The following is a 21,551-nucleotide window of genomic DNA, read 5'->3' on the forward strand; positions in this document are numbered from 1 at the left end:
CTCAGTCCAATAAGGAAAAATTTCAATTTATTATGAACAATGAGATTCTCAAGTGTGCTCCTATATCATAATTTTTTTTTTATCAGAAACTTTATAAAATAGAGGAACAAAGTTGTCATACCGCTTTATTTCTTCGTATATTGTTTTTTGCTTTTTACTTTTTTTTTGTTGAGCTTTGTAGTGCCTTTGAGACCTCACAGCAGAGGAGACAGGAAACGGGAAGATAGAGAGAGTAAATAACACGCAGCTAGTCACCCAAATGGGAAACTCAGCCGGGGATGCATCAGCCCACAGTCTGTAGCTTTAACCACAGACGACAGGTCACCTCCTATCACTGCTCTCATAAGTAGATGCAATTCAAAGTGATTCATCTGGTTTATCTTTTATAATATACAAGATTTTGTCAACTATTAAAAGGCCTTTTTGACCAGTGCTAAATGCAAAATTCTTGTAAAATTAACGTGAAGAACATCAAAACTAATAAAACTGTTTGTTCTTAAAGGTCTAATGGTAGGACACTGTATGGTAGATATATAGAACCTGACTCCAGAGAAGTTACAGAAAACTCTGTACACTTTAATTCATCCCCAAATACCCTTTTCCCCTCTTCTATATGCATTTGCCTATTCCTTTAACCTCCTTAGACCCACTGTCCACATTTGTGGACAAGAGTTTCACAACTTTATACAAAAAAAAGGAAAAGAAAACTGTCCACCACAAAGGACATTCCATAAAAATTTTAAAAAGTGCATCTAAAAAACGGTTGCATCATGATGTTTCCAATATAGGCACTTATTTAATAAAAAACAAAAAAAGCTGGTACTTTGCTGACATGTCCTGGGTCTTTGGAGGTTAAGAGTTCTTTTACGCCCTGAATCAGATTTGCTTCTCGAGTGTTAACTTGTGTACAGGGTTTGTACTGGATTATCTCATTCGGTCATTATGCGCCAACAGGCAGAGGACACCACCTGGTGGACAAAGTAAATGCTACACTGGAAATTCAAGACTGGTGTTCTGTCCACTTAATAAATTAATTACCAAAATAGATGAAAGACAAAACTATGTATCTGATGTTATGCAAACTTACTTTATTATCATCATCAGGCATTTTTACAGAAATATAAAAGCTGAAATAATGATCAGTTAGTGCCATTGACATTTTGAAGTGTCTTTGTTAATTCATAGAACTTGGGAATAAAGATAAACACATAAAATTCCAAATATGAAGGTAACGGACATGCTCATGTAGCCACAGGCCTTCTGGAGTTAAACACTTTGATCCCACTTTGAACTGAAGATCGAGCATATTTGGTCAGCAGTGCTCCGGTGGTCTGTTTCTCTCCACACAAGTCCCTGAAAAGAAGAAGGTATTAATTATTTGTCTGTATTAATATCAACATAAACCTTTATTTTAAGCATATGTCGATTCTTCTTGTAGTCATTCATTTGCTTTTATATTCATTCAAATTGAATGACACCAACTGTATGTATGGTGTGATATCATCTTCTGTCCATTTTTCTCTGATCGTGAAGAGATGGTTAAAGCGCTCCAATGTGTCCTCTGGGAGATCCTCCACACGTAGAAGACAGATGGTCTCTGGACGGGAGGTCCGGTCCACCAGGGCCACGCTCTGAAGGCACAAGGACTGTGGTAAGCTTTCAGTAGGAATGAACAACCGGGACTTAAAGGTCTTCAGATAAAATGAAATGCAGACTAAAGAAAACCTGATAACAGTAAGATGGAAAGAAAGACACTTGGACATTTTTAGACAAAAAGCTTCAAAACACCATCTGGGCTAACCTTCAGCTGGTCCAGTCTGGTGCTCATGCCCTCTGGGACACTCTGCTGCCAGACTTCCTGAAACTCCCTCAGGTTGAATTTGACAGCATTATGCAGCAGCATTAGCGCCAGGGCTCGACAGACTTTGTCTTCATGCAGTGCATAAAATACTTCATCTGCATAGGAGACAAAAGAACCAGATGTATTTAGACAGTTTGACGTCTGTATTGACAGAGATGAGTTTACTCATGAACATCTGCTTTCTTTACCATTTTCAGTGTAGCGTTTTCCATAGCAGTTTAAACAATGTTCGATCATTTCTCTGTGAATCACAAACAGTATATTATTAGTGGAAGCAGCTGATATCTACAGTAATGATGAGAGCTGCTTTTATAACTTACTTTGGTTCCAGAGGAGCCAACTCTTCCAGACTGGTTTGAAGGGGAACTTTGTCAAAAGGCCAGGATTCAGAATCCACCAACTGAGTCACATGACCAAGGAGCTTCATCTCATAGTCAAAGTCCAACACACGCCAGTAGCCTGAAATTTGTTTTACATGGGTAAATTCCTGCTTAGGTCGTTTATTTAGGTTCTGCACTGTTTTGTGCATTCAGAGATCACACAGGGATTTGTGTTGTATCTCTTTATGTCTTTTCTGTAAAATTAACAACAATAATGTTTTCAAAAGGGCCTGATTATGTTTCACACACTGTCACACTTACCATCTATTTGACAGGCATGGATGGTCTCTAAGTGGGTCTTTAACTCCTCTTCACTGGCCTGGATCCTTTCCAATAGATCCAGCATTGTGTACTGGCAACAGAGAATACAAATTTGTTGCAGTTAATATGGGACAGATGGTGGCAGATTTGTACTGTGCTAACATTAAAAGGACTAAACATTCATTTGCATTCAGGTGCTGTTGCAATGAACAATGTCTCTGTAGAGGACTTCCTCACTCTGTTCTCTGTCTTCTCCTCCTGTCCCCCTAAAGCGGGTCCTTCATAAGGATTCTCCATTAAGAGCTTCTTCAGCTTCTTAACTTTAGGCCGTCGTTTCCTCAGTTCCCAGTAGCTGTTACTAAAACCCCAGATCTACAACAGAAGCAATATTTTGTGTATATATGAGAAGGTGCTTAAACAATATCTCAGGTAACAACTTCAGGTAAACCACTTCTTTACCTGAGCATGCATCACATGACAGCTGTCCTGGCTGTGCGTTAACTGGTCCGGAGTCTTGCATCCAGGCACAAAGAGCAGCAGGTTGGATGTGTCAGCTACTTTCAAATCATAAGTCTTATCACCACTACAGACCACAGCATGCTCATCTTTATCCCCACGAATCACCAGACTGGAAAAGATAAAATGATCATCCATCGTTGTGTCAATGTGAATCAAATGACATTTTGATTTTGTTGTCATCAAATGCCACCTTTTGCCTGTAAGTTACCTTCAGTAACTACGTGTTGTGGAATAGTTTTCTGGTATTTATACTACATAGTGATTCAAGGAACTAGTTCTCTGTCATCTTTATGTGGCGAGTACAGAAGTTTCAAACTACAGATTTTGTGGCATAAAAAAGGGAAGAGGAGTGACTTTTGCGAATTTTATTTTGATACAATGCCCTAACCAGTACATTGCCAATTTATTTTTTATGAAGTAGTATTGGTTAACCAAACTACACATAGCTTCCCAGAGTTTTTTTTTTTTTTTGGGTCAACTTCTTCCGTTGTGAAATAGATGTTAGTAGTTTCCAAAGTTTTCCAATAATAAGGTTTTACAGTAGTTCCGCCAGCCCTAATATCCAAGTCCTTACCTTTGCCCAGCTTCAATGTGTTTTAACAGTGTGTCATCCAGTTCCATCAGGCAGTAGTCTGCGGATGAAACATTTTCTCCAAAAGACAGACAGTGAATAGTTTTCTGCAGATCATCTTCTTTCAGTTTGGCGATCTGCAGAGTGGCCTGCACCTCTTCCAAAGTTCTCATTTTATACACGAAAAGTAGGTTAGATATTCGATAAAATGCAAAGGGACAACCCCCTATTGACAGTAAAATATTACCACAAGCTCCGTTTTGTTTAAATAAGTTAATTAATATTTTTCTGTCGCTTGAATCCGTGACTGTCAAATTTCCCCGCGCTCTCTGTCAGAAACGGAAGAGAAGCACATACGTAGAGGTTCGACGTAAAAATATGACCGGGTAGAAACTACGACCGACACTGCTTTTCGACAAAAAGTTACACAATCAAGTTTACACCTCTAGTATATGTTAGAAGGCTGTTATTTTGATATACTAATGATTTAAATTACTTTTTAAATAAATGATTGGTACATTTCACCACGTACGTGTACGAAAGTGCAACGTAGGAACAGCGAATTCTTACGTTTGTTTTAACCGAGGAGAAATACAGAACGGACCGTCGCTCACGTTGAGGGTCAAACGTTTTAAGGATGTGTTAGTAGTGTTGCTATAATGTCGAGTTTCTCTAGATCTGCCCAGGTAATAACTTATATCACATATTGCATGAAGAATATTTTCATCTAACCGTTTGACTGATATGCCATGCATTAGCAGGTATGAGAAGGACTGTTAGCCGGCGTTCAGGGGCAGATGTCTTCTGTTAGCTAACATTAGTGAAATCAATCAAACGATCGGAAATAATAATTTCGGCAGTTCGGTATTATTATTTACGTGAACTTTAAACTTAAATACATCATTTATTTCTGGATAAGCTTAGACTAGCTCTTATATTTGTTCCATGTTTGTGATATTGCTTGAAACGATGCTAAACATGTACACGGACAGTTTAGATACGACGTCTGATATTCTTTTTTAACCGAAGGACATGTTTCATTTGGGCTTTTGGGTTTTTCTACAGTTCTCTGGAGTATGTTGTTTGGAAATGTTTGACACCATCTTTGTAAAACACATTGAGAAATCCCGCGCTCCTTATTCATGTATTTTGACGCGTCAAGTTACTTTTTAATGCTCCACTGAAACAACTCATCCATCTTAGTGCTGCATCGTTTTTGAGTTTGTAGAAACAAGCAGCAGATATCTATAAATCTAATCTGTCTTCTCACTAATTTCAGAAACACAACAGAATGTAGTTGCAGTTACAAGTAAATTTCAAAATGGTATGGAAAGAAATGTAACTTTTTGGACTTGACATTTCCATAATAAAATACTAAAGCTTTACAACAGTGTAAAAATGTATGGTTATATTCAAAAATAATTAATATCTTTCCCTTTTATTGCATTTGTGGTTTTTCATAATCTTCTGTGGCCATGCGGGTGTGCAGTAACTGGGTTTGATTGACATCTTCAGCCTGAGCAGATCTCTAATAAGCAGAATAAGTGAGCGCACCTGTGTGTAGTCATTTTACATGCACACAGTCTTGTCTCTTCCTCACGCTGTGCAGTTTGACACATAAAGTACATACTCCACGAGCTGTTCATGCATATTAATATGAACCACAGAAAGCTGGAATTAAAGAGCAGAGAATTTGCTGTAGTGATGGCTGTGTTTGGTGTGTTCTGAATATCAGTACAGTAATGCCAGTTCAAGGGTAATTAATGGGGATTTGGTTGACTTCATGGTGTAATGGATACAGCATTTTAATTTTGTCATAGGATGAATATTAAAATGTTAGATTTTTCTGTAGAAATATGCTAGCTTCAGTAAACAATTTTAGTCTTCTGGCTTGGTTGATTAAAGAAAATGCTATTAAAAAGTACTCATTTAGTAACGTTACGTTAAACAAACTTAAACTGCTTAAAATAATACAAGAACTTCGAATTTATGAAAATACAGCAGCTTTCATTTGACTTCATATTTAACAGTCTCTTTCTCTGCTCAGTGTTACCAGATCAAAATATCAACATACAAAATAGCTAATCCCCCTACATCCAAAATTGAATCCTTTTGCAACAGTACATCCAGAAAGTATTTGTAGCACTACATTTAAAAAAAAAAAAAAAAAAATTCTCGTGTAACATCCTTATTCTCAAATAGATGAAATACAATTTTTTCATCTCAAAATACTACACACAATACCTCATAATGACACAAAGTTTTTTTTTTTTTTTTTTAAACTTTTACAAATTTATTACAAATTAAAACAAAAATAGAACATGAACGAGTATTCACAGCATTTGCTCAGTACTTTGTTGATGCACCTTTGGCAGCAAAAAAATGTATGTAATCTCTTTTGGAATAAAACTGTAACACAAGAAAATGTAAAAGTGTACCACTGTGAATACTTTCTGGATGCACTGTATAAACTTGCACAGGTTGAACATAATGACCTAAAGGCCATATTTTTCATGCAGGCTGACACTTTTTTTTGTAACTAAATACAACTCTTTTTTTCTCTTTCTCTCTTTCACAGCAATGGGCAACTTTTGCCCGTTCCTGGTTTGTGATTGATGCCAGGATGCAGCCTCCTGGAAAAATAGCGTCTATGTGTTCTATTAGATTACAGGGGAAACACAAACCTATCTACCATGCACTGAGTGAGTACAACTATAGAAATTTAAGAGTAACTTCCAGTTCAACTTTTCACCACCCACAATATAGATACTGTATTTCTTTCATGAAACAATCTAGGTTGTTGGGTTTTTAAATGGCCACATGGTGGCAGTAATGGTTAATCGTATTAAATGTTTTTGCTTTGTCTTCATAAATACTTTATAAAGTTGTTGGAATACTGTGCTCTTTGTTTTTACACAAGGCGTTTTTTATTTAATGGTTGATAAAATATGTTTTTGTTAACTATGTCTCTGTTGAGGCGAAAATACATTTTAATTTTTAAAAAACAAAAGTCTGAAAATGAATTTACGTATTTCTCTTTTTTACAGGTGACTGTGGGGACCATGTGGTAGTAATAAATACAAAAGAAATAGCTTTCTCTGGAAATAAATGGGAGCAGAAAGTCTATTCATCACACACAGGGTCAGTACATAACAGATTAAGTGATGTATTTTCTTGGAGGCTTAAGAGTCGCTTGGAAACACTGTTTTTTTTTTTTATGTTTGATATGAACTATAATTGTTATGTGACACTGTAGAAGAAATAGAAGAGGACATTTAGGGATTTGAAAATAAAAGTACTAGGTTTAACATAATATACACTTTTTCCTCCCTTAAAGGTATCCAGGTGGATTCAAACAGGTCACAGCTGCGCAGCTCCACCATAAGGACCCAAAAGCTGTAAGTTCTGTTTCATTATTTGAACAGAGTCTTCTAAACAGAAGTATCTCTGGGTCATACTTGGGCCTGTGTTAAATTGTATGATCATTTAACCTACTTTTCAGAGAATATTTTTTTCTGCTATGTTAATGGCAGAGGGGGTATTTGCTGGGTTGACACTTATCCCAATCCTTCATGTGTGCAGCTCTGGCATATTAATGTGATGTACAGAAAAGTGGGATTAAATGGTGGATTTCTTTACTGCTGATGGTGGTGTTTACTGTGCTCTGAAAATCATGTCAGATCATGGATAATTCCTGGAGGTTTTGGTTCTGTTGCATATTCATGGTTTTTTCAATGTGTTAAAGAAACAAGAGCCTGACCTGGCGGCGTCTTATGCACAGTGATTATTACATTCAGAACTTGATGTGACCCACATACTTGGCAAAACGCTGACTCCTATTTCATAGAACATGTAGGTATGTAGGCATAAAGGAACAACACGTCAGCTTAAAGCAGGGGGTTTAATATCTGCAACATGTAGCTGAGCTCAGACAATGGACTCAAAATGCTGCGCTTGGTCTTGACTCAGCTCATGTTTCCTTTTTAAGAGCTCTGAGCAATAATATTAATGTTACACAATATCAGGTGATGCTGTTCAGAATCATTTTAATTTCAACATGTCAGATGTAAGAGTGTAATGAGGACTCCACAGCCAGTTTTTCCATGTGCAGCTTGTGCAGGCTAATAAAAGTATTGGAAAATTGCTCCTGTCATGTGGAAGTAGGTTGAATGACCTGTACTGGTTTCCAATCTGTAGTTTACAAAACCATGAGACATCTCCTCTGCTTTTGGCTCTTTGCCGACGCAGATTTGAGTCCAGCCGGTGACCACAGACGTGTGTCCTGATGGTGGTTTAGTTAAACTGAGGTTTGGAGGGTTGGCAAGAGAACAGGGAGAAATGGAATTGGACAGATGACCGGTTCCTCAGCGATGCCTTTGTCCAACATCTCTCTCCAGTATTTTTGCCCAATATCTCAGTCCAGTAACTCGATCCAAGCTGAATTTTGTGCAACTGGCCTAACAGTGAGGAACACAGTTTATCTTTGGCAGCAAATGTATGTTACATTTCTGTAGACACTTACTTCCTTATATTAACTTGATTAAATGTCATGATTTAATTACCCCACCCCCCAAAGGGGAGGCAAGGGGTATTGTTTTTGGTTCAGTTTGTTTCTTTGTTTAACACTTTAGCAACTAAACTATTGGTTGAATTCATACCAAATTGGGTTTATAGATTGCCAGTGACTCAGAATAGATATGATTACATTTTGGGAAAAGTAGGTCAAAGTTTGAATTTTTAATAAATTAGTTATTTTTTTCCCATTTACTTATAATGGCTGAAATTTGTCTATGCTGTCTCTGTCTATGCCAACATTAGCACACGCATAGACAAGATGACATCAGCTGGATCGATGCCAAAATAAACTACAATACGTGAGAGGGGCGGGGTTTCTTGTACCTGGCACCACTTGTTTGTTTCCTTGTTTGTTTGTTAACACTCTAGCAGCAAAACTATTGGTTAAATTCATACCAAATTGGGTTTATAGATTGCCAGTGACCCAGATTAGATGTGGTTACATTTTGGGAAAAGTAGGTCACTCACACCTCAAATTTTTTAGGAATTTTTTAAAAAAAATTTCTACATCCATTTACTTATAATGGGTGAAATTTCAAATGTCTATAAAAACATCAATTTTGTTTCTATTTACTTCAAACATGTACATAGAGGCAATTCATATGCTGACATCACCACATGCATAGACATGATGACATCGGCTGGATTGATGCCAAAACAGGCTACAATATGTACGAGGGGTGGGAATTATTGTGCCAGGCACCACTTGTATTGTAGCGTTTTGACACTTGTTTATCTGCTTCTTACTAGATTGTGAGGTTAGCAGTTTATGGCATGTTACCTAAGAATCTTCACCGTCGCACCATGATGCAGCGATTACACATCTTTCCTGATGACGTAAGTATTTTCTCTCCATGTCTCAGAGCTGACACCTTTGCACACATCATCATTACATCTTAATCTCTCACCTCATTGAGGACAGTCAAAGAAGGCACATTATAAGTGGGAGCACACTCATATTTTACAGACACCGGCACAAAAAATGAGCTGATTTTAATCAATTTTTCCATCTTTCACCTAGTTTATTTAATTTTAACAGCTTTCCTTCAACAGTTAATGAATTAAATAAACAGTTTTGTGACTCAGTTAATGACACATGACTGTTACATGACAGGGGTAGAGTGTGGGTCCAGTTCATCCTCTACATTTCTCCAGCTGTGTGGGTATTTGTAGTGGCAACACCCTGAAAAGCTAATAAATAATTCCTAATGAGGCTACTGATGAAGGATTAAATGGTTGTTTACTACTTTCTACTAATTGTGAAAGAACCACTGGAAAACCTCCTTGGATTTGCTTCACCAGATTCATACAATTTTAGGTTTTTCTGGCTCTGTTCCTTGTTTTACCCGCAGTCCAGTTTATTCAGAGTAGCTTGGATCAGGATTCTGTAGTCCAGTTGTTAGTGATTGGTACTGGCCAGTTTTTAATCCAACCATCCTAGCTGAAGGATACTCTGATTGAATTTTAAACTATGTTTGTCAGTTTAATTTCTATTGTTGAACTACACTGTAATTAGTCTGCAGAGTCATACAAATGGCATCCTAACTTTCTTTTTCCACAAACTACTCAGAGCTGCTGCTGATGTGACTGTAGTTCAACGTAGCTAAACTTGTAGTGGTTTTAGGCCCTTTTAATACTTTGATTCCTCGTCAAAGAAAAAGGTGAAATGTGTCCAAATATGACCCCGTAGATGTTTGTAGCATGTGACTATCAAGCGATGCCATTCACTGAGTGGTTTCAAAAAACTAAGGCCCTTCTTTTATGAAAACTTTCTTGACTTGCAAAATTATCCTTTAAATTGATAAACCTATTTGTAAATGATGGCCTGATTCAGATGGGATGAATATAATACATTTCACACAGTAATGATATAGTTATTGATGATTCTTTCTGACCAGTCTGCAGTGTTTTCACTTTTAGTATCATCTCAGCTCACTTGAAACCTCAACGGAGGTGACCTTAAAAAAAGGACCTGGTGTCAGATACTGCTGAGCTGACACCATGATCTGAAAACACGCCTTAGTGAGTCCAGTCTCCAGTCCCAGGTCTCTGTGGGTTTGATGTTTCTCAGTAGCAAAACAAAACCCTTAGAAATATCTAGAGTTATTTTTGAGGCTTGAGCAATCTGAGCCAAAGTTTCTTCTTTTAATGTTGAGGAAGAGACAGGCGGACTGATTAATAAGACAAGTTTCTTAATACAGTGTCTTTTGTTTCTGCGTGGACGGTGTACTGAATTATGGTCACTGAGTTCAAAAGCAACACTTCATGCATTGCATTTTGATTGTTTGAAAATTACTTTGGCGAGATTCAGTAGTGTCACACATCACAGCTCCTGAAATGAATTGAAATCAAAAAAGCACTTGACAGGATGTTAATTAACCTGGGCGGCTCAAATCCTGCTCAACTAATAAGCAGATGTAATTTTTAATCCTTTTGAGAAAGCCGTCATTAATTCCATGCATCTGTGTCAAAGGAGTAGAATCAGATCTTTGTGTTTTGGTGTGTTGTGTGTCTCATGAGGTGTATGATGTCAGATACCTGTCCATTATTTGGGTCTGATCCCGACTTAATATCCAGCAGCAGAATTGATGGTGTGCAGTGAGCATCACTAATTACTAGCAGATGGTTTCCTGAGGCCCCCTGAAAGCCAGAGCAAAGCCTGTGTTCATTTTAGGCTTAATAAAACTTTGGTGGTGTTGACTTTTTCTTGTGGGTTTGCCCGCTTCTCTCTCTGGATCTGTAGATATACCCAGCTGTAATTAACATGCTGACGCTATTTTTTTAATGTATTATTATTATTATTATTATTATTATTATCTAGAGTATGAATGCATTATACACTAGTAGTAAAAAGTTTTTGGACACCCTTAAAATTTTACATAGTCTCAAATATTATCTTGAAGTATTTGTGGACAAATTATTTTTGTGTTTCAAAAGGTATGGCTGCATCAGACAGAAATAAATACAAATGATTTTTTTATACCCCTGCCTGCCCCAGAGGTATAGGTGTTCCAGGAATTTCACCCATCCTTCCGTCTGTCCCATTTTTGTCACTATTTTGACACTATTCACCCGATCCTTTTCAAATTTCACACACGTTCTTTACCATTAGGAGAGGTGCAGTGTATAAAGTTTGGTGCATTTAAATTTTTGGACTCTTTACAAAAAAAAAATTCAACTTTGAAAATTTGACCATCCCATTTCTTGGACACTGTTCACCTGATTCTTTTCAAATTTCACACGGATGTTCTTCACATGTGTCTCTCTCTCAAATTTTGCATTTTAAAATTATTATTATTATTATTATTATTATTATTATTATTATTATTATTTTATTTATTTATTTATTTTTTTTACAAATTTTTAAAAAGTTTTTAAAAATATTGAATGTTAAGACTCAAAATTAGTGAGCAGGAGGGGTAAAGGGCGGGGGTATTAGTAAGATCAGCATACTTTTTCACTTGTTTTTGTTTGTTTACAAGAAAAAATAACTAAATTCTTGACAGTTTCAACACATCACATCACTGGATGTGTTGCATTATCTTGCTTAAACATTCAGTTTTAACCTTGATGGAATAGAGCATGTGGGTTTGGATAATGCAGACATATGGGGTGTCCAAAAACGTTTTTTCCCCACTGTATATATCAGTGACATTTCTTGATGAAGTGACCTCTGATGGGTTGGAGATCAGTGTCCTGCGTAGCCTTGCACCCTAGCCCTTTACATGCTGCTATATTTTGAGATTCCTTGTATTGTTTAATTCTGGGCTAAAAGTAGAAGATGAAATATCCAAATCCCTTCCTACCTTTCTTTGAAGAACATTGTTTTAAAACATCTCAATAATTTTCCCACTGGCAAAAATCAGTCCATTCTTGATCTTAAAGGACCAGATCTTTCAGGGTGCTGCCTTTGTACCAAATCATAATTCTAATCGCAAATAGTCAAGAAGTTATTTTTAATTGTAATTCTCCATTTCTGCTCTATTTTCATTGCTTTTTCTCCCTCCACTTACATTCCACAAGGTGCTCCCAGAAGACATCAGAGCCAACCTGACAGAGGAGCTGCCTCAGCCCAGAGAAATCCCCAGGAAACTCAACGAATACACTCAGGAGGAGATCGACGCTTTCCCCAGGCTGTGGACACCGTAAGTACATGCACTCACCTGCAGTCTGTTTGAATGCAGCAGACATATACACACTCTGTACAGCTGGTCAGTTGTGGAAATGCTGACATTCCTCAGCCCAACTTTAGGAGCACACAATGAATTTGCTGCAATCATGTCTCAAAAAAGTAAAGCAAAATGAATATGGACATTTATTTAACATTTTGTAGTCAGTCATTGATGTAGCCCCAAAGTCATTGTTGAGTCATCCAGCTGTAAAAAATATGTGCAACAAATAAAGCAAACAAACAAACAAACAAACAAACCCAAAAACATTAAAATGTGCATCATACATCATTTAGTCAGTACATTTGAAGGCTCAAATTTCTGACCAAAATGGCTCTTGAGTTTTTGAGCCGATTTCTGCTCCAGACGGCACAGAATAATAATCCAGTACTAACCAAGTGCATCCAGAAGGGGGTGATGTTGAACTGAATACCATCTCCGGTCATAGCTCATTACTTCTTCTTATGGTCAGCTGATGTTGGGGAGCTCAGACGTGTAATGTAGATGTTCTTTGGTGATGACCAGCAGTCACCTGGCTCCATGATGGATGTCGTCATAAATGTGTGTTTGTACATTTATGACCCATACAACAAAACTGTAATCATAAATCTTTCTCTCGAATGACAGTGGAAACTGGTCCCAGATAAATAGCAGTCTCAAACTCTTATTACTTTTCCATTGGACGCTCCTTTTTTTTTTTCCTGTTTTCACTGTGCCTGTTAGAGCTGTTGGTGTCACGTGAGCTGGACATTACAGAAACGCCACGTCACAGAATATGTCGTGTCACCGAACTTGGACCGTACAGTGCAGCCTTTATGCGTGTCAGAGTGGGTTATTTGCCCAGTGTCGCTCAGATCACTAACACACAGCGTAGGCACTTTTATGCTGCATTGTCTCCCCAAAGCAGCACATGCATGAATAGATCTTTTCAAAAGCTCGCCAACCCATTTTGTGGTCAGTTTAACTCGGACACTTTTACTGATTCAGGAAAAAAACATAAGATGCAACATTTTTCATTGTAACTACAAACACATGTGTCTGTGGACTGAGTGACTGTCAGAGCTGTCTGTGTGTGACACGACTTACAGTAGGACGGCCCGCCACTTGATTTATTACCGCAGATTCCCTTGGGTTCAAAACTGATTGTGCATTACTGTTCTTTTGATATTTCAAGTCTTTTTATTTACCGGATATAAAAGTGTTGTTTTCCTTTGTCTCGAACCTCATCTCTTAAGTCTTCTTTTTTTTTTTCTCACGGCAATTAAATTGACACAGTGCTTGAACCAGACTTCTAAAAGACAAAACTGTAATTGCAAATGTTGAAATGTCACACATGTGGAAAGAATCTGCTGTTTTTCACTGCTTCTGCCTCTTTGGACATACATGGCTTCACTGTGGGGAGTGATACAGCATCTGTTATTCAGTATAATGATATTCATGACTTTTCTGAGTCGAGTATTTCCTGGTTGGAGATTAGACTGACATTGTGACCCTTGGTTTGCTGTCATGATAATGTCATCGTTTTGCATTTCTCCGCTGGTACCAGTAGTAAACTTCATCCTGAACATTTCGCTTCCACCTGCTCAGTGCTATCATCTCTCAATCCATCCATCGGTCGTCTCCCTGCTCCTCCAGGTCAGCGTTGCTCCTCTGGCCGACTCTTGTTTTTTCACTTCTTGCGAGCCCGTAAAAAGATTGAGAGGTTAATTCAAGGCTTTTAATCTTAATATACTGCAGGTAATACACTTCAACTCTTCGGTTGTTGTGAAATTTCCGTAAAGGGACACACTAAAGCTGCATGACCATTAGCCAGCCAACTAAATTATAGTGCAAAGTATTGATGCAGATTTAACATGCGGTTTTATTCTTCCCATTCTTTGTTGTATTTGTTGTTCTGTAGAAATGATTTACATTCTATTCAATACAATATTTGCAAATTATATTTATTTATTAAACGAACCCTTAAAATCTTTGCGTTTGACCTCTAGATTAATAAAACTAATGTAGTCCTGCATTGCCAGATCAGATTGTTGAGGGTATTGAAAGAAACTAATATTGACCATCAGTGCAGTATTCTGTACTGCATATTGATTTCTTTACACTGCTCCCTGGTTCTTCATGAGATTTCCATTTTTTTCTTTTTGGGCCAAGAGTTGAAGGACAGAAGTATCATAGGGTATTGATTATCAAGATCCTCAAGGCAAATTTGTGATTTTAGGCTGCATATATAAAACTGACTCGACACAAAACCCTTATTTGGTATGAACATATGACCCTGATTTCAGAATATGGGATCTTTGTAACTGGCGTGAAAGTAAAACTATGAATCAACACAAAAAACCCTGATCTAAAAGCAGTTACATTCAGTATATGTCCCCTGTGTGCTTTGCACTGATGCGTACAGCATGTCTGTGTTATGTTCAGCATTGCTGTCAGACTGTGTGTGCACAGTGATAAATGAGCCACTTCTTATTGTTTACTGGTCCAATCTCCTCAGCCAATCAGTGAGTCTGCTCTGGCCTGTCACCATGTGGCCGTCAAGGTCAAGCTTATCTCGGTTTATTTAAGAGACGGACCTTTGCCTTGTTAATATTCACTCACACTTTCTTATTCATTTTACTGATCAAATATGTGTGTGCGTGTGTGTGTGTGTGTGTGTGGGGTGATGGGTTTGAGGTCATCAAGGGCATTTCAATCATTACCTGTTATTAAACATATGGTTAATATTCTCTCAGAAACCTTGGAGCAGTGGGAAAAGATTACTGGATATGCCACCCCTCGCCTCCCCTCAACACACACACACACGAGTGGTTGGACAAAGAAAATCAACAACATAAACACACTGCTGTTGTTGATAGCAGAGCTATTACACTTGATAATAACATTTTTCTACTTTGTATCAAAACCAATACAGCAAACCCTGATAATATCTGTCTCCTGCAATCTTGGCTGGAAATTAAAGAGAAGGAAAAAATACACAAAGAAGATCCTCTGTCTGGTCCCATTTCTAAAAAGTAAAAGATAAAAACTGTCTGGTTTCTAGTCTGTCACCTTCTCTACATGTTTTTCCTTGTAATTGCTTCTTTTTCTTGACTTTTATGTGTTCCCAAACTAATGTGTTGACTTGTTTTCTTTGCAGACCTGATGATTACAAGATGAAATGAAATCCAGGTGGCTGTTCAGGACCTTAGCTGAAAAGTTCTTTTTTTTTTTTTTTTTTTTCATCTTCACCACTGTACATGCAAGTATGGATTTATGATTCTTGGCCAAGAATTGAAATCAGTAGCCAAGCAGGTTTCTAGGGTTTGCTAAGTGATATTTAATCTGTAAAAACACAACTGATTTTCTCTGATCAGATGAGCTGTGACAGGACACAAATGTTGGATTTTGTGATTTTTCTCTTTAAACCAAGTTGATAGCTCTGGGTGAGTTCACGATAATCTGAACTAAACTAAAGCAATCAATGCCAGCATCATCAACACAAACTGCATCTCACTGGGAATATTTACAAGATGCCTCTCTATCAGCTGTATTACCCCCTACACTACTGCAGCAGACTGCATTAAACAGCAACAGCTTGAGGTTTCACTGTGTAGCACTTTCCTGATCAGAGAAAATCAAATTATGTTGGTTTTCCTCTGATCAGACTACAGAACAGGCAGATCTGGCCTGTTAGATGGACGTCTGTCAGAGAGGATCAACAGTAAAACCAGTAATGTTACTATGAACAGTTTGGTCATTGATTTGTTCACTTTGGTCAGGAAAAAGTCGGTGTGTAAGACCTTTGTGATAAAACATAAATCCAGTTTTGAGCTGTAAAATAGGCTAATAAACAATTTAATGAAACTGTTCTCGACAAGTTTATAGTCGTTGTAAAATATTGTTAAAGTCTGACCTTTTTTATGCCATTAAAGTTAACAAATGACCTAAAACACATTTTGTAGTCTCATTACAGATTTATTGGTTAAAAAAAAAGCAAACAACAGAAAATAAATAGGATCATTCTGTACTAAGGGGCGGTGGTGACAGATTCTGTGTTTCAGCTGTTTTTAAAAGGCCGAGTCACAGCTAAACCGTTACTATTAGTGCTTGTTTTATCAGACTGCAGTGCAGTAGGGGCAGAGCTCACACTCCAGGGTCAGTCCTTTTTAACGTTTTCACAAATGAGTAACAGTCTGGTTTGAGTAAGAACTGGATCCAGGTCTCATTCCAGCAAGACGTCAAACGGCTTCCACAGTGAGCAGGCCTGGCTTTTGCATAAGAACAGTAAAACAAAACAAACTGGGGCACTTACACAGGACAAAGACGCCAGAGATTTGGCTGTGAAATTCACCACAAGTCTGAATATAACTTTAAAGAAAACCCAGAACACACTCAGAACAGAATGAAACATTGTAGAACAAAATGTAATGGGAAGTCACAAAGTATTAAAAAAAGTAATGAATTGGATTGTGTTCCACAGTGTTAATATTAACAGAAACTTCTATCTGCTTCTACAGTCATCTTGTTCAAGAAGCAAATGTAACAATACTGTTTGGAGAAATCACTTCAAAACATTTAGACTCTTTTCACGTGGAAATAAAGACAGCATGGGAGTTTGGGAAATGGGATTTTTATAAAAAGCAGCCTGTACAAGTGTTGCCATCCCATTGCCCGTGATGGTCCAAACTTAAAAATAATCGATATCGTTACACACAACCAATCTGAGATGCACATACATGTCCAGTTACACACTCAGTGGTTGGCTCAAAGAAGGAGACATGCAACGTCACAAAAAAGAAGGGTTCAGTCCTGAAATGAGCTGCAAAATGGAAGGAAATGGTCTTACCTTTACATTACCACTGGACGATGCTAACATTTATCAGGCACTTTTTGGACCCTCACGGGAGAGTCCTCACGGCTATTTACATAGTTTCACTGGGCGAGGAACGAAGATGGGAGGGCATCTCACCACAGTTTCAGAAAGGAGAATTTCCATTTGGACGATCGATGTGTGTGTGTGATGCTTGTCAGTATCTCGTTAGTTTCCATGTGTGGGTATTTGTGTGGCGTGCAGGGCTCAAGCACTTGAGGTGAGTCCATCCTTCCTCTAAAGTCCTCCCTCCTCACTCTCCTCCATGACGACGACGTCTCGTGGAAACCTCCTGATGACGCCCGGAGACCTCAGCTCCACGTCCTCAGAGTGGGCGGGGATAGAGTAATAGCCATGGGCCATTTGGGAGGGCTGATGGGGGTAATACTGAGGGGGGTAACCACGGTAATAAGGGTCCTGCTCCTCCTCCTCCTCTTGTCCTTGGTCGTTGTTGTAAGCCACTGCAGCAGGGTCGTACGGCTGGTTGTAGGGGGGGTTGTAGGGCTGGTAGCCGCCGTGAGGGAGGGGTTGGACTGGTTTGATGGGAACATTTTGGGTCAGTTGGATTGCTGACATGTAAAACCACCACATTGGATTAACGTGATGTGAACTTGAGGCTAGCTTTGGGTGGACTTAACAGCCTTTAAATGTTCTCTGCTAGTTGGAAGTGGAGTTGGAGCAGAGGCACAGCAAGGATAAGAAGCATGCACAAGATCAAATTACCCCAGGTTAAAGTGAGTTCTCTTATCTTACCAATTGGACAGTTGAAATGAGCGCCCTGGGACTGTGCATAAGCAGATTTGAAAGCATCCAGTGGATTGGGTTAGTGAGGAAGTGGGTTAATGAAGCTCAAGAAAAGAAATCAGCTTCCTACATCTGATAATAAGCTCACATCTGGGTCACATTAGGGGTAAAACTGATTTTCTGCCTAATGCATTGGATGTAGACACTGGGTTTGAATGCAGCCAATCAGCATCAAAATTGAGCTGATTCATCAAGCTCTGAAAGAAAGATGGGATTAGCTTTGAAGAGAAGCGAGCCTGAAACAGGGTGAAGCTGCGGCAAAGCATTGTATACTCGAGTATTTGTTGACAGATGGCACTGTGATCGGTGGTGTCGATGATCACAGCGGCATCGTGGGTTTTGGTGTGGTCTTGTGGGAAGGTAAGCTAATCCTTTTTTTTTTTTTTTTTGTCTCTGAGAACATCACGTGATGGCAAAGCCAGATTAACAAACTCTGCCAAGAAATTTAACTGACAGAGGAAATTAATTGAGTTTCTGTTCATTAAACAGAATGGGACGGCGTAGCATGCAGAAAACGTGCGTATAAAAACTTGCACAAGGACAAAATGAGAGCACGGGTTTGTCTTTCTAAACTTTCTAAATGCTTATTTTTTTTAAATTGCTGCAGCTTAAATGGATGCATAGTAACATTAAGGTGCATTAAAACCTACCAGGTATTTCTTTTAATGCAATAGCCCACAAAAAAGGCGCATAGGTTGCAAGAGTAATTTGGAAAAAGGTCTTTGGAGAAACTAAATTTGAAAACGGCTGCTGCAGGGATTAGAGGTTAAACACCAGGGTCAGGAGTAATTATCCATCCCAAGAAATATGGATGCCTTGAAGGATTATTGAAGTTATCAATTTCCTCAGTTTTCAGTCATATTTACAGAGGGAGAGATGGAGGGAGGTGAGCACAGGAGGAGGAGGAGGAGGAGGATGGTTGAGTGCTAGGAGAGTTCTCCTCAGTAATCATTCCCATAGTCCTGTTGAACTTCAGTCAGACAGAGACAGAGGGAGGGGAACACAAGGAAGAAAAAGAAACCATGTTACCTCACATGAGGAGGAGAAAGCCACCGACACCAAGCAGTTAAACCTCTCAAAACGCACTGACAGGACTTTACCAGCTGCTGCGTTGCGGTTTTGAGGTTGAAAAAATTTGTGTTTGAATCTGCTTTTCTCTTTAACAGTGAAAGAATACACATGTCCGCAGTGATTCTTAGAATAACTGCAGCTCAATTATTAAGACATTCACGAAAGATGTTTAGGAAGGTGGAAAATGTGTTGGATCTCTATTTTTCTTTCTGCGCACGAGAAAGCACAAATAAAGATTCCTAACACAGAACAGAAGTCTATAAAAGAAACATGCCTTGTAAGTCAAAACTCTGATGCAGTTCAGTGGTGGGTGAAGGATTCAGAACCTTCACGTCAAAGTAGCACACTGTGGAAATGAATCCACTACAAGTAAAAGTTTTGAATTTAAAACTAATAAAAGTTATTATTGTAATATTCTCAGTGAAATTGTGTAGTCAAATGATCCTTAGTTTCATCATTGTATATGAAGTTTATCGCTGCTGTATTAATGTGTATCATGTCTTGTTTTGCTTTTTATAGTTGACTTACATACATATACTCGTAAGAAGTTTAATCTGTAGCAATGTATCATGTCCTGTAAGATCCTCATAGTATCTCTTAGTCTATTGAATGAAAAATAAGCTTTTTTTTTTTACCTCCGCCAAGGAGGTTATGTTTTTGCTGGCGTTGGTTTGTCTGTCTGTTTGTCTGTGTGCAAGATAATTCAAAAAGTTATGGACAGATTTGGATGAAAATTTCAGGAAATGTTGATACAAATGATTAAATTTTGGTAGTAATCGGGGGTGGGGGGGCCACAGGGGCCCACTGCTCTGCCTTGGTGGAGGTCTGCTCTCTCTGACTACTTCTAGTTTCTGCATGTGACAATGCATTTTCCAGTTCATCCAAGAGGGTTTTTAAGGATTTTATCCATTTTAAAAAGTAGAAGGTCTTCAACTCTTCACTAAATCTTTCACGTTATCGCAAATAGTCAAATTAAGTACATGGATAGCCTGTTTGTTATGTAACAGACCAGGGGTATGTTGGTCTGTGTGATGATCTTAGGATTTAATGCCTTACTGTAAATTAAACATCAAAACAGAACATAAAGCACACATTATTGAAGCAGCAATAAACATATAGAATAGTAAAGGATCTTTTTACTGCACAATGACTACTTTTACTTGTAATCTGAAGTGCAACTAAAACTGTCAGACAAATGCAGTGCAAGTATTTGCCATTGAGACACTGTGGACAAAAGTTACATCAAATAGAAATGCAGTAGTTAAGTAAAAGTACCTCAAGTACGAGTCACTTTCCAACACTGATGCATTTACTTTTACGGTGTTACTCGGCAAATGTTAAAAAAAAAAAAAAAAATCTAAACAAAATGATCCAATTGCAGCTGCTTTGGAACAATATGTTAAACATTTTGGATTTTATATTTGTAGTTTTTCTTTAAAGTGGTCAGAGAGGCAGCGTAACAGCCAAGACTCTCAAAGTCATAAAATACATTTATTTTCTGTTTGTAGAAAATAAATCTGCTTTGATGGATGAAGTCATGTCTGATCTATCGGCTACTTTTAGCAGATGGCGTTTCATCAGGACAACCTGTCGGGGGCTGCTCGATGTCATCATTACACCCTGCAGGATTCTCATTTATAAATATTCACAACATTTTTTTTAATATATAAGGTCTCTACCCAGACATATTGTCTCAGTAACATAGCAAACTTCTTAATCCATCATTGTGGACATGAATGTGTAAACTTCACAGTGGAACAACAATAAAATCCAGATCTCACTCCCCAAATCTCTGAGAGCTTTATGAGGACAATAACTATCTCAGAGCTTGTGTCGCTGTGAAAACAATATCTCTGTTTGGTTTTTTTTTTTTTACATAAAGGTTTTTATAAGATGGAAAGATTGAGCGGGGAGGATTGTTAAGTTGTCAATAAATAAGAAAATATTACAAATAAAACAAATAAGATGCCTGAATTTATTCATCAGTACAAAGTCTAATTGGTGTGCAGTTTAGCATAGCACAAATAGAGGTCTAAAAAAACAGAGTATTTTTGTAAAGTCTGGATTTTCTGTGTTTTTATTTTGTTTTGGGAAATACTGCCGAAAAATATGTTATTTTTGTTGAGTTTCCCAGAAGTTGACCTGTTCTCATGTGCCTTTCCGCTCATTTGTCTGGAGAAAGTAACCCATGATACTAATACACACCCACATCACTGCTGCACTCTGACCATCTGTCCTGGCTGAGGGTCTGAGTCTATTTCATGACCAAAATGTGAATATGTGAACGGTGCTCACCTCCGACGTTGTATCCCAGACAGGAGTTCTGGTCACAGTATCCTGCAGGGCCAGGAGGTCCTGTGGTACCTGGATTCCCCGGCCTCCCTGGTGTCCCAGAGTTACCAGGCCGACCCGGTGGACCTTGGCTGCCCGTCCGTCCTTCACCTGGTAAACCTGAGGGAAGAGAAAAGGTTTCCTTAAGAAGGTTCAG

General features: G+C 38.3%; 3 protein-coding genes across 4 annotated transcripts in view; 1 reads left to right on the forward strand and 2 right to left on the reverse strand.

Annotated features, from left to right (window-relative positions):
* Positions 1 to 1,016: 1,016 nt before the first annotated feature.
* On the reverse strand, positions 1,017 to 3,947 carry dscc1 (DNA replication and sister chromatid cohesion 1). The gene is made up of 9 exons (XM_030157542.1): positions 3,596 to 3,947; positions 2,962 to 3,130; positions 2,740 to 2,874; positions 2,503 to 2,593; positions 2,182 to 2,320; positions 2,050 to 2,102; positions 1,802 to 1,956; positions 1,483 to 1,631; positions 1,017 to 1,353 (listed from the first exon to the last, which is right to left on the reverse strand). The coding sequence occupies exons 1-9, from the start codon at positions 3,763 to 3,765 to the stop codon at positions 1,242 to 1,244; spliced, it is 1,173 nt and encodes a 390-aa protein (XP_030013402.1). The 5' UTR covers positions 3,766 to 3,947; the 3' UTR covers positions 1,017 to 1,241.
* A 304-nt stretch (positions 3,948 to 4,251) lies between these two features.
* mrpl13 (mitochondrial ribosomal protein L13) lies at positions 4,252 to 16,268 on the forward strand. Its single transcript, XM_030157543.1, has 7 exons — positions 4,252 to 4,278; positions 6,171 to 6,294; positions 6,640 to 6,733; positions 6,930 to 6,990; positions 8,918 to 9,004; positions 12,191 to 12,312; positions 15,476 to 16,268. Exons 1-7 carry the CDS (start codon positions 4,252 to 4,254, stop codon positions 15,498 to 15,500), a joined length of 540 nt encoding a protein of 179 aa, XP_030013403.1. The 3' UTR covers positions 15,501 to 16,268.
* A 2,070-nt stretch (positions 16,269 to 18,338) lies between these two features.
* col14a1a (collagen, type XIV, alpha 1a) overlaps positions 18,339 to 21,551 on the reverse strand; it is a 204,882-nt gene continuing 201,669 nt past the window's right edge. For both annotated transcript variants that reach the window (XM_030157539.1, XM_030157538.1), the window contains exons 47-48: positions 21,359 to 21,514; positions 18,339 to 18,962 (exon numbers count right to left, since the gene is read on the reverse strand). In XM_030157539.1, coding sequence (XP_030013399.1) covers positions 18,934 to 18,962; positions 21,359 to 21,514 — 185 coding nt within the window. In that variant the 3' untranslated portion in view covers positions 18,339 to 18,933. The remainder of the gene's footprint in view (positions 18,963 to 21,358; positions 21,515 to 21,551) is intronic.

The sequence above is a fragment of the Sphaeramia orbicularis genome, chromosome 16 (genome assembly GCF_902148855.1).
Source record: "Sphaeramia orbicularis chromosome 16, fSphaOr1.1, whole genome shotgun sequence".
Classification (NCBI taxonomy): Eukaryota; Metazoa; Chordata; class Actinopteri; order Kurtiformes; family Apogonidae; genus Sphaeramia; species Sphaeramia orbicularis.